General features: G+C 37.7%; 1 protein-coding gene across 5 annotated transcripts in view; it reads right to left on the reverse strand.

Moving 5' to 3' along the window:
• RAP1GDS1 (Rap1 GTPase-GDP dissociation stimulator 1) overlaps window positions 1–16,292 on the reverse strand; it is a 101,500-nt gene that overhangs the window by 9,673 nt on the left and 75,535 nt on the right. For all 5 annotated transcript variants that reach the window (XM_040598850.1, XM_040598858.1, XM_040598868.1 and 2 more), the window contains 6 exons: window positions 8,467–8,595; window positions 5,908–6,033; window positions 3,027–3,170; window positions 2,625–2,756; window positions 2,090–2,224; window positions 368–493 (listed from right to left, as the gene is read on the reverse strand). In XM_040598850.1, the coding sequence (XP_040454784.1) occupies window positions 368–493; window positions 2,090–2,224; window positions 2,625–2,756; window positions 3,027–3,170; window positions 5,908–6,033; window positions 8,467–8,595 (792 nt within the window). The remainder of the gene's footprint in view (window positions 1–367; window positions 494–2,089; window positions 2,225–2,624; window positions 2,757–3,026; window positions 3,171–5,907; window positions 6,034–8,466; window positions 8,596–16,292) is intronic.

Below are 16,292 nucleotides of genomic sequence, written 5' to 3' on the forward strand. Positions count from 1 at the left end.
AGTGCATTAGTCTGTTCCAAGGAGCTACGTACAGCCAGGAAATGCAGTAAGTGAACAGCCAAACAGGAGTGGTAGCTTAAAATACGCCTCAATACATACTCGTAATGTGACAGTGTAGGAGAGTTCTGAAGTACAGAAGTAAATAAGCATTCTACCCCTATTCTGAGGGTCCCTGGCAGTCAATTTAGGAGTTCTGAAAAAAACCCAACCCACATTCTTCTTCCTTTGTGTATGCATTAGATTTATTCCAACACTTCAGGAATAAAGTTTTAAAAAAACCTTTGCTTCTCTCTTGTAAGAATCTTGGCAGCATATCACAAACTGAACCAAAGAGAATCACTTAACATAGAGAACAGTTTATTTTTACCTTGTGCATCTATTAACATTCTTAATGTTCCCAGCAACTTGAATTGAACAGGGGGCATCTCCGATCTGAGAAATTTCAATACAGCTTCTGCAACACCAGCTGATAGCATCTTAGCCTTATTTACAACTGCATGAATAAAGAACAGGGATGATCTCAAGAACATTTCTGGAAGATGCAGTTTATTTCCAAGACAGTCCTGAAGCAAATTTTCAGATGCGTTTTGAAAAATAGCTTGTGAACACAGACTTCAGGAACATGAATGTGCACTGACAATGCTGCGTTGTGGAAAAAATGTCACAGTTGCTAAGACACAGGTATGAAATTAAGTGCTTTTTCCTACTATGCACAACATTTTCAGTGTTCAGCCTGAACGTAAACTGAAGGTTAGACTTTTCCCCCTTTCTCTGGGAAAGGCGTCTTCCACAAAATGCATCAAATAGAAGCCCAGGCTGGTACTTGCACCCCAAAATATGAGGAATCTTCTCTGGTTCCCAACAACACTCTTCTATTTCACACAGGCAAAGGAACTAAAGCACCTAAGTAGCACAATAGTCTCTTGCCTGGTTTGAATACTTTATACAAACAACACGTGGCCTGACATGTCCGGAGCCTGTAGTCCTTGTATTGCCCCTCCAAACTCTCATTCATCCCCTCCTCTAGTCTACCTTTTTACACTTTCATGGAACTGTCTGAAATATATGTAAGGTGCAAATGTGGTCCAATATTGTACTCAGAAAAAAGTAGTTCTTTCATATTCAAAGTAGTGTTTAATAAGCAGTTCATCACTGAGGCTGGTTATTACTTGCTCATTTTTCTGTAACAATATACATGAAATCTTAAGTAGGTCTCTGGCAGACATGCTTTTGAGCATAGGCTACAGGAAAGCTTGCCGACTGATGGAAGCTAATAGCATCGCTCAGCTGAGAAACGTAAGCAAATGGCATGCTGTGAAGCTGCATGGGTTTAGTTATGTACGCATGATCATTTTTTAGAAAGTTCTGGTTTGCCAAAACTGGAAATAGTAAAATAAGGTTAAATGGATGAAAGGCTTATTTTTGGCTTGGTATGAGAAAGCATATGCAAGTATTAGAGACGTGCTTTGTTTTTATGTGCATATGCCCTGCCTTTTATGCTTGGGTAATCAAAACTCATACAAATTAAGTTATTAAAATGAAAAAATTAGCATTCAGTTCATTGCCTACAAACAGTAACTAATTGCAATAGGCTGGCTATTCTAGCAGTCTACTTCTAGCTCTAATATGGGAATTGTCAAAGCATCAGGAAGTTACAGTAAGATGCAGTGTTTCAACAAAGCTGGCACTGCTCCCTGGTGGGGGCCCTTTAGCTGTGAGAGAGATCCCAAATGAAACAAACAAACAAAAAAAAGTAGAAATACAGTGCTCTGGAGACAGAAAGGATAGAGAAATCATATCCAAGGCCTCCTCAGCTCCCTGCCCATTACAAAGCTGCCCTTGCCGTGATGAGGGATAATACGTGGGATCAAAGTTGCAAAGGAATGATCAATGTGCCTGTGATATATATAAACTGCTTGTCACGGCTGCTGTGCAGAAGACATAAAAGCAATGACGGGCCTGAATGAAAAGCAGCAGTCTGACCTGCCTCTAGGACTCAGTCAGTTCTCCCACCCTCATCCCCTGGAGGGGGGCAGAGGGAGAACAGAACTTCACCTTCGGGTAATCAGCAATGCAAAGTGAGGCTTACCAGGAATAGCCAGGTTTCTGAGAGCACTCAGTGCAGCATGCTGCACAGTTACATTTCCATCCTCCACATGTCTGTCTAGCAGATCCATCAGCTTTTGAACTATGCCATTATCCACCATATGGATGCAGTTTCCGTCTGTGTGAGATAAGTCACTTGTGAATGGAAGGTTATTACTAAGATTTTTACAAGAGCTTTTTAAGAATAGAAGGGTTACCCATTTCCTTGCTCATTTCTAGATTTCATTGCTGAGAATTTGACCACCATCATCAATGGGAGCTGCAATGCTCATGACAAATTTAAGAGTGATGGTTGAAGGCAGCAGAAATCCCCTATACCTCTACAAATGTGAAACAGTATTTTTTAAAGTAGGTTTAACACTTTTCAGGGTTATAAAGTATAAAACTACTGATGTTGCTGGCTGTATAGCTTAATATCAGGTTTACCGCAACATACAGTTTTTGTTTGTAGCTGTACAGACAGAGCATGATAGAAGGGTACAGATAAATTTACATAAGCTATTATGGCATATTCTTACCATTTCTGGCAAAATTTGCAATAGCCAATGCTCCTGCAAGCTGTAGCTGATGGCTATTGGACGGAATCCATGAAAGTACTCTTTGGAACACACTGCCTTTTCCTCCTTCAAATAACTTTTGCATGGATTCATCTGGGGTAAAAAGCACAGACAATCAGCAAGCCAAAGAAGTGTTTGTTAGGGAAAATTCTCTTTATATTTGTGAAGCTCTGCTGGCTTCACTACAATTAATCCATTCTTGCAATGGGATGAGAGACAAAATCTGACCTATTAAATGTTAATTGGCAGGTAGCAGGTCCTCTAGGTTATTTAGAAAATTAATAAATAGTAAAATTCAGCAGCCAAATGGCATTACAAGTATCTGTTGTTGCTTTGCAGAAGATAGTGACACACCGTACTTACCTCCAAGCAATAGTAAAACCATAAGATCAGAAGCTGTTTTAAGCTCTGCAATATCATCCTCTTTGTCACTGTCCACAGTCTTCTGGACAATCTCAAGTAAGCACTCCACCAAGCCTGCTTCAACAAGCTGCAGTTTAATGACATCTGAAGAATAGTATGGATAATAGAAGTAAGAATCATGATTTTAAATACATCTATTTTACAAACATGCAGGACAGACTGTGAAAGGAAACAGCGATGTCAGTGGTTTCAAAGAGAGCTTGGGTAGATAAAACTTGCAGCTTCCCTATCTTAAATTCTCAGGGCCAACTTTATTCATTTACCAGGCATTCCCCCTGCTCTGGAATGCCTGTAGAGCAAAATTTTACACTGAAGCTGCATGGAGCTGCTCTTGACTTCTCAAAAATGAGGGTATTTCTCTACAGCAACCTTCTGGCATCTCAGTCACCATGCAGCAGACTCATAAGGACTGTGCCATGTTTGGGCTTTCAAAAGACTTTGGACTGTGTTGCAGAACAAACTTGGGGTTTCTTATTGTTTCATGTACTTTACTGAGATGTGCAAGTATGACCCATAGAACTTTTTGATGAAATCTCAAGAGCAAGTAATCAGCCATTGCTTTTAGCTGAGCCAGAATCTGTGCTGTTTGTTGGAAGTACAGTAGGGCCAAACCCAAAAGGCTGGGTTGGGAGAGAAATTTGTTGTGATTGAAGAAAAACTGGAAACTAATGAGGTAAACTAATTTCTTAGTTGTTATTGGCAATGAGGCTCAACAGAGGTGATAAACATGTTTTTCAGGTGGTGACATAGGATTTGGGAGTAATGTTTTTTCTATTGTTTCTACAACATAATCTTTAACAGGTTTTTCCCTGTGAACTTGAAGCTGGGAAATCTCCTTTACATGCCTAATCTCCCTTTCTGTTAAGGTTGTCTGGCAGGCTGCCTGATGCCATGTTATGTCTTTCTGATCAGTGAAAGTGATTCTGGTAGTTTTTGCATGCTGATTTTAGAAAGCACAGTCAAACTACTGCAGAAACATGCAAACAAATTGATTTCTCTTAGCTTTCTGTGTGAAATGGGTGTTTTAACAATAAGAAGTTTAAGCAAAGTTGAAATATTTTTGAAGGCCAAAGCTTTGGAAGTATTTTTGTCACATAGTTTACAAGCAACAGTTAGGTGAGGAAACAGTTCTGCCTCTGGTGAAGGAAGACTCTGAATGAATCTCAGTTTCCTCTTGTCACTAGGCTTTTTGTCTGCGTGAAATTAATTGTTCCTCTAAGAGCAGCTGACCTTCTCATGAACTTTGTCAGGGAATGCAAAATATCCAGTTGGGATTTTTTTAATCTTTTTGCACTTTTGCACCCAGGTACTTTAAAATATAGAGAGTTCCCTTAGTTACAAAATACCATGTTACAATGTTCTGTGGTTTGAAATACAAATTGCTACACCAGTGTGCTTGAACAGCAGCAAAGCAAAACAAACATAAAAAACGCCTCAAAAAACCCCAACTACTAAAATGCAGACTCTGCAAATACTTTAAATGTTTTTGCCTTCCGACCTATTGCTAATTATCTACAGTCAAAAGCACCCAAATGGTACCAGCACAGTGAACTCCTTTAAGTATGCCTTGAATCCACAGTGGAAGAGTTCAGCTGACTACCTCATACCATGCAAGCACCTGAGTTGTGTTCAGCAGCAGCAAACTAATCAAATTTTATTGTGACTATAAAACATAGGCTAAGAAAAATTAAACTCTGAACTTAAATATGTCAAACCCGCAACAGGTTCAACCCAATTCTGTGTAAGTCTCCAAGGATGGAACTCTTCTAGCAACTTGCTAGTTATTATATAATAAATGAATATATTTTGCCAAGATATGCATTTTCAGAACTGTAAAAAGAAATTTGGTTTTCACATACCACTTAAAAGACAACTTCTTAAATTGAAGTAAAAATTTATCTTGATTTATATTATGTAAAAAAAGAAACAGACAGTGTGTACAACACAGTTGGATGAAACCTAAATCTTCAGAGTTTACAATTCTATCTAATAATTTATCCCATTCAAATGATCTTTAATGCTGAGGTGATTAAAATAAGGTTATAGTGCCACCAAATACTATGATGCCTTTCATACTCCGAAGTGCTTCCCACTTCAGTCCAGCTCCACCTGTTAACTCAGTTCTGTTTCCTTAACAGGCAGATGGGAGTTACACAAACCACCCAGAGCTACTTTGGGAGGAACATCCTGGAGGGGTGACTGGGCACACAGCACTGCCTGCTCCGGCTTGAGCAGTGAACCAAACTCAGGTCTCCTGGGGCTACCATAATATGTGACTAAATTAAAATTAAACACCCAAATTAAATTCATATGATCGATCTGTCAATGGACAGTAGGGGGAGAGCATCCAGCTCTTAATTCTGCAATTAACATGCCCCTTGCAAAAATAACGTCCATACGAAATGGAACTGCCAGGGGTTCTACAATCCCAGAAAATGACATAATGACTCATGTCCTGGTGCTGTAACGGCCTATGAACGCTTGAGCCTGTGTTTTGCAGACAAATATTGTAAAGCCCTTTAAAAAGCCGCTTTTAATATTCCTACTGTGGTTACAGGGAAATAAAATACAACATAATCGTATATAGAGTGAATCAGAGGTGAAATTAGCATCAACAATTTTTTGGCTCCTGTCATATGCTCAGACAAGACTCATACACTTTATATGAAACTATCACCATGAGGATCAGTCACGGTGGCTTTTGAACAAGGCAGCCAGTTACTCTGCATTTAGTCCCTGAGAAAGACACTAATATACCAAAATATATACAAGGGAATAAACAAAATACAGCGTAAGGAAAAAAAAATAATCAATTTCCCACCATTTTCTGCCAGGGGAGCCAAAACTTCAAAAATCATCTCTTTTTTATCATGCTCTATTTGCTTCTTGAACAGTTTCACAAGCTCTTCAGCGATGTTTGTGTAGGCAAACTGCTCTTTACTTGACTCTGTGAAGCAAAAGGAAAAACTCAGTATCAAGTCAACAAACCACATCAAAAGGTAGGACTATTTTTTTCTCTTTATTACCAGGTTTATTCGGTAAGATGACTAATAGTGCTCTTCACAGACAAGAACAATAGACATGCTTGTCACTAAATAAAAAGACAAATGTCTAACACTTTAAGATAAATGTACTGACTTGAATTAATTATGACTAAGGGTGTTAAAAATATATAAATATATGATCAAGGCTGTTGGGGCTGTTTCTGCCCAACAGAATGTAAAGGTAGCTATAGAAACAGTAAATTACAAAAATTGTTAAGCATTTGATTCCCCTCAGCTTAACAGGAAGAGAGGAGATTATATACTGCATTTTCTATGGGCGAGATGAAGAGTCATACTGAATGCTTTAGTATTTACATGGCTTTATGATGGTGACATTTCCTTCTAAACCTGTGTGTGGCTGTTGCAGGGCCATTTCATACTGCACAGATAGCATAAAGTGGCTTTGCAGATGGGCTGCTTTGCTACCAGGAGATCAGCCAGCAGGTAACGGTTCTTCAAATGTACATTCAACAAAAGCATCTCCTATTCTATTGCCTGTATCTTATTCCTACTCACTGGCAGTATCACAGGGGGTGCAGGTGGTAGGGGCTGGTGTTCTGCATTCTGCAGTTGCCACCTCCTGAGGACCATCTGTAGATAGAAAACCTTCCAGCACCTTTGCTACTGCTCTAATGGATGGTTAGGGATTATTCTAACGTAGAATTAACCCCAAGGACTGGGGAAAAGCATGAACTGCAGACCTAGACCCTTTTGTGCATATCCCATTATTGGTTTCTCTCAATATGCAGAAGTACATAACATATTCTAAGAGGATTTTTGATTGTTCCAGTGTTTTTAAAAGCAGAACATCACTCTCTTTATTGGGTTTTTGACCTGCTTTGACACAGAATAGAAGTTTCATATAATGCTTCTCAAGGGATCTGTGCAATGCAGTTGTCTCTTAAGTGATAAAAAACGACAACTGCATAATAAAATTCCCTGAAGTTAAAAGGCAAAAATAAAATATTACTGTTACAATGTGATTGACTAAGCTGTTGCTTAAGGGAGATAAAAGTATTACAAGCTAAATTAATTTTGTGCCAATCTTAAAGAACGAGCATCTTTTTGGTGTATGGGAACAGGAAGAGAAGCAGCTGCTGTTAAGCTCCTTTCCCATGGTTCTTATTATGCAACTGGACAGAGCTGGATCTTTCCAAAGATTGAAAGGAAATGTAGTTCTCAGTAAAGATACCATTTATTATATTTAAAATCCTTCTGGTTTTTAGTTGCATTTAAGCACTAGAATTTCTAGTACACATCTTGTATTATACTTCCTGCTGTGCAGACACAATACACAGTGCCCATCTTTAAGACATCTGATATATTAATTTCTTTAGGGCTATTTTGATGGCTCTTTCAGTTGTTGGTTTGTTAAGCAGACTTGTCTGCTATAAGCAAAGGTATTATGCGTGTGATCAGACTACACTAGATAACATGATAGTCTCTCTGGCCTTGAAATCTATGTATTTAGGAATTATTAATTGTGAATAACTTCAGGCCACCAAACAGTACAAACTCACAGATATATTTTTCATATTTTAACTGCTGAAATCTTCTTAGAAATACAGGATGATATCATAACTACTCTGATATTGTACTTCAGTGCAAAAAAACTCTTAAGACTAAAATTTCAGAAAATAGGTTAACAAAAGAACAGCAGTGTAAAATACAAGTGATAACAAAACAGGGGGTCTAACAGCCTCTTGGTTTACACTTGATGGAATTCCAATGAATACTAATCTACCTGCAAAGACATTGGATAAAAACAGGACCACAAACTTCTTCAATTTAAATGAAGTTGTAACTAAACTTGCTGAAAATAATATCTACAGCTAGTAGTATTCATGATTTATACATATAAGTATTTAGACTAGAACATGTTCAAACTCTACACCTAAAAGAATATTGTATAGGCAGATTTATGAACTATGCCTGTCTCTGTTTCATTCAGTGATTTCCATGAGCCAAATTTAATCCTGATATAACTTCATGGAGCTACACTAGGATACATAATTTATATTATTAATAAATAATTCACAGTGAGCAACAGCGCTCAGGAAGTACTGTTTAGATGATTTAAAATGTGCTTAGTTGCATTGAAGAACGTTAACATAAAACATAAGGTTGTACTAAGTACCCAAATAAATTTCAGTTACTGAAGGGGGGGGAGGGAAAGACAGCTATAGATTTTAGAGACGTTAAGCAGAAATTGTTTGCTTTGAATTCTGAATGTACCAAACGGAACAGAACAAGCATCAGTGCAAAGCCTGCGTTAGTCTTAAGATCCAACTGGATGAAAACTGGATGTAAATTTGAAATTAATATTGTGGACTTACCAAGTTCTGCTAAATTGCCAAATGCAACAAGGCACATCTCTGTCAGAGCTGCATTTTGGCAATGAATACCCAACAATTTCACTAATGTAGGAATAACACCCATATTGATAAGCTGTGACTGCAGGGTATCTACATAAAAAGAAAGTACAACAGTAAGTTTACATTTCTGTTCTGAAAAAGCATTTTTCACACAAAGCAACTTCTAGTCTAAGCAGCATTAAAATGTCTGTCTCCTGTACCCTTCTACACTAGGATCTGGTCCAGACTTGTGATGTGGACTTATAATTTCCCCTGTTCCTGCCAATGGGATGTATTCCCAGAAATATTCCCTCCTGATCTGGTCATAGGGTATAGGGAATTATGCAGCTACTGATAATTTTGTGGTTATCACGGTCCTAATACATGCTGGGTTTGATTCTGAGCTCACTGAGAGTAGCTGACTGAAATCAAACAAAACTACATCAGTGAAATAATTATCTGAGAGCTTGTTCCTATATACTGTTTTCCCTTAAAGATAAAAACTGGAAAATTAAAATTAGAATGAATATAAACTGCCACTGAAATAAACATGAAAAGTTTTATAAACACAGGAAGTCACAATGTAGATTATGAGGAGCTTGAGAAAAAAGAAAGTTTAATAAAGACAAAAAAATGGAAGGTTTAAGAAAAGTCCTTAGAAGCCATTCTGATCATTTCTTGCATAGAATGAAAGTTTATAGTATTTACAAGTAAGAAAGTTATTGCTCCTAGATGTCTGCAAATAGAAAGATGCTTTGATGGTTAGGCAGAAACATGATTGTTTTAAAGGATTATTTATAACAATATTTTCTCTTACATGTTTTACCTATAACATAGCAAAGAAGAAAAACATTGTTTCACAGTTGAATAGAATGAAGCAGACATGAACACACCAGCTGTTGTTTAGTAATTTTCCTAAGCTTTGTTTCTAACCAGTTTAACTATGTTTAGATGTTACACGCTCAAAAGACAAGGATCCAAAGCCCAGTGACTTCAAGAGAATTGTATTAGTTCGTTTAGCTTTGGGTCAAGCCCTGCAGGGGAATTATTTCTTTCTTTTCCTATTTTTTAAGTATTTCATTCCAAGCAACTGAAATCAATTGGAGTTTTTATACCTGTAGAATCAGACCCATAAATATTGCAGATTTTTACAGGGAGATAAAACCATATTACATCTCAAGACTAGCATATTTAGTATCATCTCATGCTTTCAGAAAACTCTTTGCCTTCATGATTCTGCCAAGTGTGTCTGGATTTTCATATAATAAAAATTATGAAAAATTCTGGAATGTTTAGTTCATTTATATGCAGTGTAAAACACTTTAATAATAATTATCGATTTGGTACACTAGATAAACGAATGGCACTGTTATTGCAGGTTATTGGGGATGAGCAGGAATCCTTATGGCTTGACATCTTTCATAAAACTGTATTACTTACCAGTAACTGAATTTCCTTTTCTGGGGGGAGGGTTTACCTCTTCCACAGATTGGTGTTTTTTACAGAATTTTATGAGAACGCCATGTCAGACATCAAAGAGCTGTTGAAGTTGTCAAATTTCAGGTAAGTACAAATTGCACTAGCGCATGCATTGAATGCCATTTTACCTCCAGCAGATGTGTGAGTCACTACTACACCCTCTTACTTCATTTCAAATGGGCTGTAAAAATCTGTCTCTGAATAGGAAAATAGGGGAGGGGGGAGCTGAAATGGTTCTGTGGAGAAAATGATCATGTAGGAGAACTCAAGTTACTGGTAAATAATCTGTTTTTGTCCTCGGTTTGTGATTGTCCCCTGCAGACACTTAAAAATTCTGAAGGAAAAATGGTAGTCATGGAGAACAGGAGAACAGAGACACAAACCACAAATGCCATAGAAAATTATGTGGAAAGAAATTGCTTTGTTACTAGACTGCCTTTAGTGACTCTAGCATCACTTTATTCGACTGTAATGGACAAAGAGACAATTCATCTCTACGGGCTTCATTTGGCAATGTGTTCTGACATCAGAAGCATAAAGTATATTTTGAGTAGGTTTTTTTTTTTTTCTGCTATCTCTTTCTTAATACAGAATATATAAAAAGCATAGAGGAGAATACCAGTGGAAAAAGGGAAACCATATCCACCTTTGAAAGGAAACTAGAATCTTAGCCAAATAGAAAGATACATTGTTCAAGAGAGCATGGAGTGTACTGAAGGGCCTAAAAGGCCTGAGTGTACTAAAAGGGCCTTTCCTAAGTAGGAAAAAAGAGAAAAAGAAATATATCAAGAAAGAACAATTGGACTGGGTCAAACCAGTGACAGATATACAGGTCATACTGGTCTCATTTCCCTGGAGTAGAACAGTGGCACCTGAGCACAGGAATGGTCTACAGTGGTAGGAATGGGATTATAAGAATTGTCAATAAGGTAAACTATTGACACCTTAACAGCAGTAAGTGAAAGGATAAATTTTCTCCTCTGTCAAAGACAGAACAACGTTGTAAGTCACAAAGCTGCATAGGAGACGAAACCTTTTTTGGGGAAAAAAAAAAAGACTGCCAGCAGCTCTTTGCTATGTTTATACTTAAGCCTGGGCTTGCCATACAAATTCTGAACTTGCCATTTACATCTGTCATTACCACCAATAAAAGGCTCTTTCTCTAGTAAAAAATACAAGATCAAAACCAGTTAAGAAGTAGTTTAAGGGTATTGTATTAGGTTTCTCACTGGTATGGAGACCTACAGCACTTTTCAGAGAAATTAAAAACATCCAAGTGGATCAGCGTTAGCTGCAGGGACTGCCTGCCAGCAGTTCCCTGGCTGTCCTACGAAAGACTGCAGAGTGGGTAACTTGGAATAGCGTATGTCCACCTTTCACTGCACAAAGTGTTAAGGTCCTACTAGAGCAGGAGACAAATTCAGGGGACACATGCATCCATCCTACAAGCAGTTGCCCGACACCGGACTGAAGTGAGCCATGAAGCCAGGCAACATCCTGTCTCAGGATGAAACAGCATTTCTACCAGCTTCCTAAGCAGAACTTTGGGTGTAGTGAGCCAGAAGCATGAAAACCTGAATGCCTCTTCTGAATTTATGACTTAAAGCCACAAAAGAAACTCTCAAATTTTACACCGCTATCACATGCTGCACTAGTAAAACACATCTGTGTTCTCTCGGGGTGAAAAGCACTGACAGTGATGCTGTACAGGTAGATAAAAGGCAATCAATACATGCGCCAGCACAAAGAATTACCTACCTAAAACTCAAATTTCAATGGCTCCATGTCCTTCGGTGACACACATGGAAACTCCAAACAATAAGATCTGGGGAGAATATCCCAAATTGAGAACTTTATTGGGGGCATTTAAGTTTAAAATGCTGATTTAGGTTAGTTCATGATTTTGGACAGAATTTCAGAAAACAACTAATCATGTTGTGTTTCATCAGTAACTGTGAATTTAATGTTAAAGGAAAATCTGTTTTGTACAATTTGGTGGCATAATTTTGTACCCTAGAGAAACCTGCTTGCAATCCCCGTGTCTGTGTTAGATCATTATATAACATATAAATGATTGTATTGATTATCTCACTATCATAAGAAACATACTTTTTATCTGATTTTACATGCTTTAGGTTATTTTGCATTTAAGTATATTTAGGTCTTGAAAGCATGCTAGACATCTTTAGCTGTGATGTAAATGAAACAAAAAAACACGGCAAGCATGAAAATTAGCAAAGGTAAGTCTTAGACGGAAGCATTACTAGAATATTGCTGTTAGACCATAATAATGGTGCCATGAGTCTCGTTTTCATTTCTTGTGTATTTACATACAGATGGTAAACAGAGAAAATCAGTCCCCAACATTCATTCCAGTCACTAAGAGTTTTGTGAGAATAAGAAAAGCTTGGCAGTTATATGATTTAACATCAGGATGTTGCATTTTACGAAGGCACTGTAGGAAAGACAACCTTGACAGACTGAAGTTTAATATGAAATGAAATGAGGAAGCAACCAATACATGATTGTATTTATCTACATATATATGCCCATATATAAACGTATGTATAATTTTACACATGCATACTGAATCCAGTTAACTTTATCTCCAATCTGATACGTAATAAGCCAACTGGCCTAGTTCTTCCACCATTTCTGCTTCTTTAAAAATGCTTTCCTGGTTTGTTTTATAAATCTCAAGAGACAATTAGCTACCTTATAGACTGATCCCATTAACTTGTAAATAGTCTGGGCTCACAGGATTATGAGATATGCAGAATAACTACTCGTGTCACTAACTCTTTTACGTAAGCGTTTGCATGTGATTATTAGTTTTATTAGATTAGTTATTAGTTTTTCACTCTTTAGCCAAGCCTGCTTTGCCTCTTGCTCTTAAGCAGATTCATAGCTTACACAGAGACTACATGGCATAACAGTCTTCAGAATGGGAGAAGCACAACAACATACTGAACCCACTGAAAGGTACCAAAACAGCAGCTTTAAGCATAGGTGCTCTGTACCCCAAATGAAGTCTGAATAGCTTGAAAAAGAATTATTGTAGGTTTTTGCCAAGACTTGCTTCTTTCAGGATTCAGCTATGAGCAAAAACATTCACGAACATGTGTGACACATTTGTTTTGCTCCTAGCCATAGCTGCAACTTTGCATCTTAAGAACAAGTAATGGAAAGTAGGGATGAGCTATTTGTGTCTGATTGAATTTGGGTAGTAAAATACGATTATGACAGAGAGGGCCAAGATAATCTGGGCTGAAGGCAAAGGGATGCGTCCCATCAGAAAAAAAACCCTCTGATTACTAGCAATGCAATTAAAAACGAACACTTTTTTTTGAAGCTTAAAAGAACTGCAAGAGATGCCAGAGCCGAGTTTGTTCTGTTAACCTTGCAGTGACTACTGAAATTAAAAGATACCAAAGAGGTAAAGGAAGAATTGACAGCAGGCAAAAATAATTCCTGAACACAAGCAGATGGCACAAGAACCTTGTAAAGGGAATATTAGTTTTAAAGTTTAGACAACAGTGTTATGAATGGAGCTATAATTGCAAGCTGATTGTCCAGAATGAGGACGAGGCACAAGAATGCTCCGTTAATTTGCTCCATTTAGGAAAAAGTAAGCATGACTCACAGCTGCTCTTTAGTTGCCGTTTTTGTAAAACTCATATGTGATAAATTCCTGTACTAATTCAAAAACTTAAAGTACTCAGGAATGAGTCTCTCATATTAAAAAATAAGGCGGTTGATAGCTATTAAAAAAAGTAGTACATATTGGAAAAAGAGGGCAATTAGTTGACTGGGAATGACATACTGTTTCGAATCAAATAAAACAATTTATATACTCTTTGCTCATAACATGCTACGGATCAGAAAATATTTGGGTGTTCACAGATAATTAGATGCAACTAAGAACCAAATATGCTGTAATCATCCTTATCTGGATAGCTAGTGCAACTTAAGAGTGCAAGTCATTGAAAACAGTAAAGAAATCTTCAAAGAAGTCCCCACCTGTAATTTTGTAACATAGCATGCTAAGCAGGAAAAGATTACAGAAACAAGAAAAGAGAAGGCAAAACTGCTATTTCAAAGACTGAAACACTTCCTTCTTACATTTCTAATACTACTTCTTTTATTTTTGTCCAATTTGTTTCCATAACTACAAAGCGAGCTGGGACTCCAGGCTGCAACCCAATGCTACCCATCCTTCACCAAAACAAATGGAGTGTTTATCTTCTTCCTAAGTAATATGGGATCAAGCCTTTGCAAGTAAATTCTGAAAATGCTACCCACTGATCTGTGAGCACAATTAACTGTCAGAGCAATCTGAGTTCTCTTGTTTAACAGGTCAGCAAAGAACTGCATTTAGTCATACTATTATTCATCTGACGCTGCAATGTGTGCAAGTCAATGGATGTCTTGGGCTCGTGTTTGACAGACTGTTGTCCTGAAATCTACCGTGGTCTGCAGGTGATATTTTTAGAGCAGTTCACAACTATGGTCCAATTGTACTTGTGGCTCTTAAAATAAAACCGACATGACAGGTCAACTAACTGACTCTCCGTTCACATGCTGCAGGTGCAGTCACTGAGTTTTCTTCTAAAAAATTAATTATTTAATTTATTTATTTAATATTGATTTGGCAGATTTTTTGGGGGTTTAGTTCAGTGGTTGCCTTAGTCGGTGAGCAAATTCACAGTGGAACTAGAGAACACAGGTCCTTTGAGCAACCTGTCTAATGGAAAGTGTACCTGCCCATGGCAGAGGGTTGGAACCAAATAATCTTTACGGTCCCCTCCAGCCCAAACCATTCTATGATTCTAAGTCTTACACAGCACAGCCACAGGTCCTGGGCCAAACAGGAGCTAGGTCCCTACTCGAGGTCTTTTCTCATGAAGACCACCGAGCATATGGGGAAAGCCCCCAGTATTCCTCCCTGATGTGGCAGTAGGACAGGATGGTGGTGTGCACCCAGGTCCAGAAGCTGGGAATACTCCTGCATTTCTCACTTCTGACATTGCTTCAGTGGCTCCTGTGAATATTGTGTCAGTTTGTTAGTTCATGCGAAATGAAAGATGTCATTTAGCAGAGTAGAGAGCCACTAGTGAATCCTCCTTAGTTGTCACTGAACTACACAACTGCTTTATTGATTGCATCAGAATAAGCTTTCTTACTAGATGGAATGAGTCATGTATTCAATGTTCATAACAGTTAAAGTGTTCAGAAGCTGCTTGTTTGCGAGATTTATCTCATAATTAGTTTTCCTAGGGAATATCTGCTGGGAGTTTGGTCACCGAAGCAAAACTGATACAGTATCTCTTCACAGCCCTCTTGGACTCATCTGTCTTCTGCTACCAAATATACTAGATGCTCCTTAGTCTTAATCCAGAGGATTCTGGTAGCTTAGAAGTGAGAATATCTATTTGTTTCAAATATTTTAACAAATAAGGAAAATAGAAAGTTAACGCTATGAAATGTAATAAAATGTGACGCTCATGCAGACACCAAGCAAAACAATTCCTGAAAACTACATGAAATAAAGGAACTAGAAAGTTGCTATTTGGAGAAGGAGGAGGACATACTGTAAACAAGTATTCTTAGACAATACTAGGAAAGGAGGAGGAAAGCAAGCATGTAAGAACAAGAGAAAGAGATGAGACATATACAATAGTGATATTTGGAGGTGGAAAAGTAACATTAAGAGCGGAGAGATCCAGAGAGATGGCACAGAAAACACACAAGGAAACTATGCTAGAAGAGACGATAAAGCAGATTAAAAATTTATACAGTAAAGGTAAAAAAAAGTTAAGCCTATGGACCATCCTGAAAAGTAGAAGAGTTTGGGGGACATAGGTTTGGAAAGTGAGTTACAGCAAGTGACAACATTAAGGAAATAGTGAGTAGCTAATAAAGAAGCTACTTCTTCCTATCATAAAACACTACAATTCAGGAAATGGGCATGATTGAAGACAAAATGTGATTAGCTAACTACATGTGCAATCTGTGCCATTACAAGTCAGGAGAACAGCCACTATTTAGCTTTCCTCATTTATCCCCGTTTTCTTAGAGATTCAAATTTTAAAAAACTTGGAAATGTGTGAATGCTGTAAAATATACTTTGGCATATTACCATGTTTGCATGCAGAAGCAAACTAGGTACTAAAATATCAGTATGTTTATACAACTAGTGTAGAACACTATTTTCTTACCCTTAGTGCTCAAGGATTTCTCATTTAAGATACTATCTTGTGTTTTTGTCCCAGCCCCTAAACATCTCCATTTAATGGCATAAAGAAAATAAATTTATTATCTGTAGACAC

Source organism: Falco naumanni, chromosome 1 (assembly GCF_017639655.2).
Source record: "Falco naumanni isolate bFalNau1 chromosome 1, bFalNau1.pat, whole genome shotgun sequence".
NCBI lineage: Eukaryota > Metazoa > Chordata > Aves > Falconiformes > Falconidae > Falco > Falco naumanni.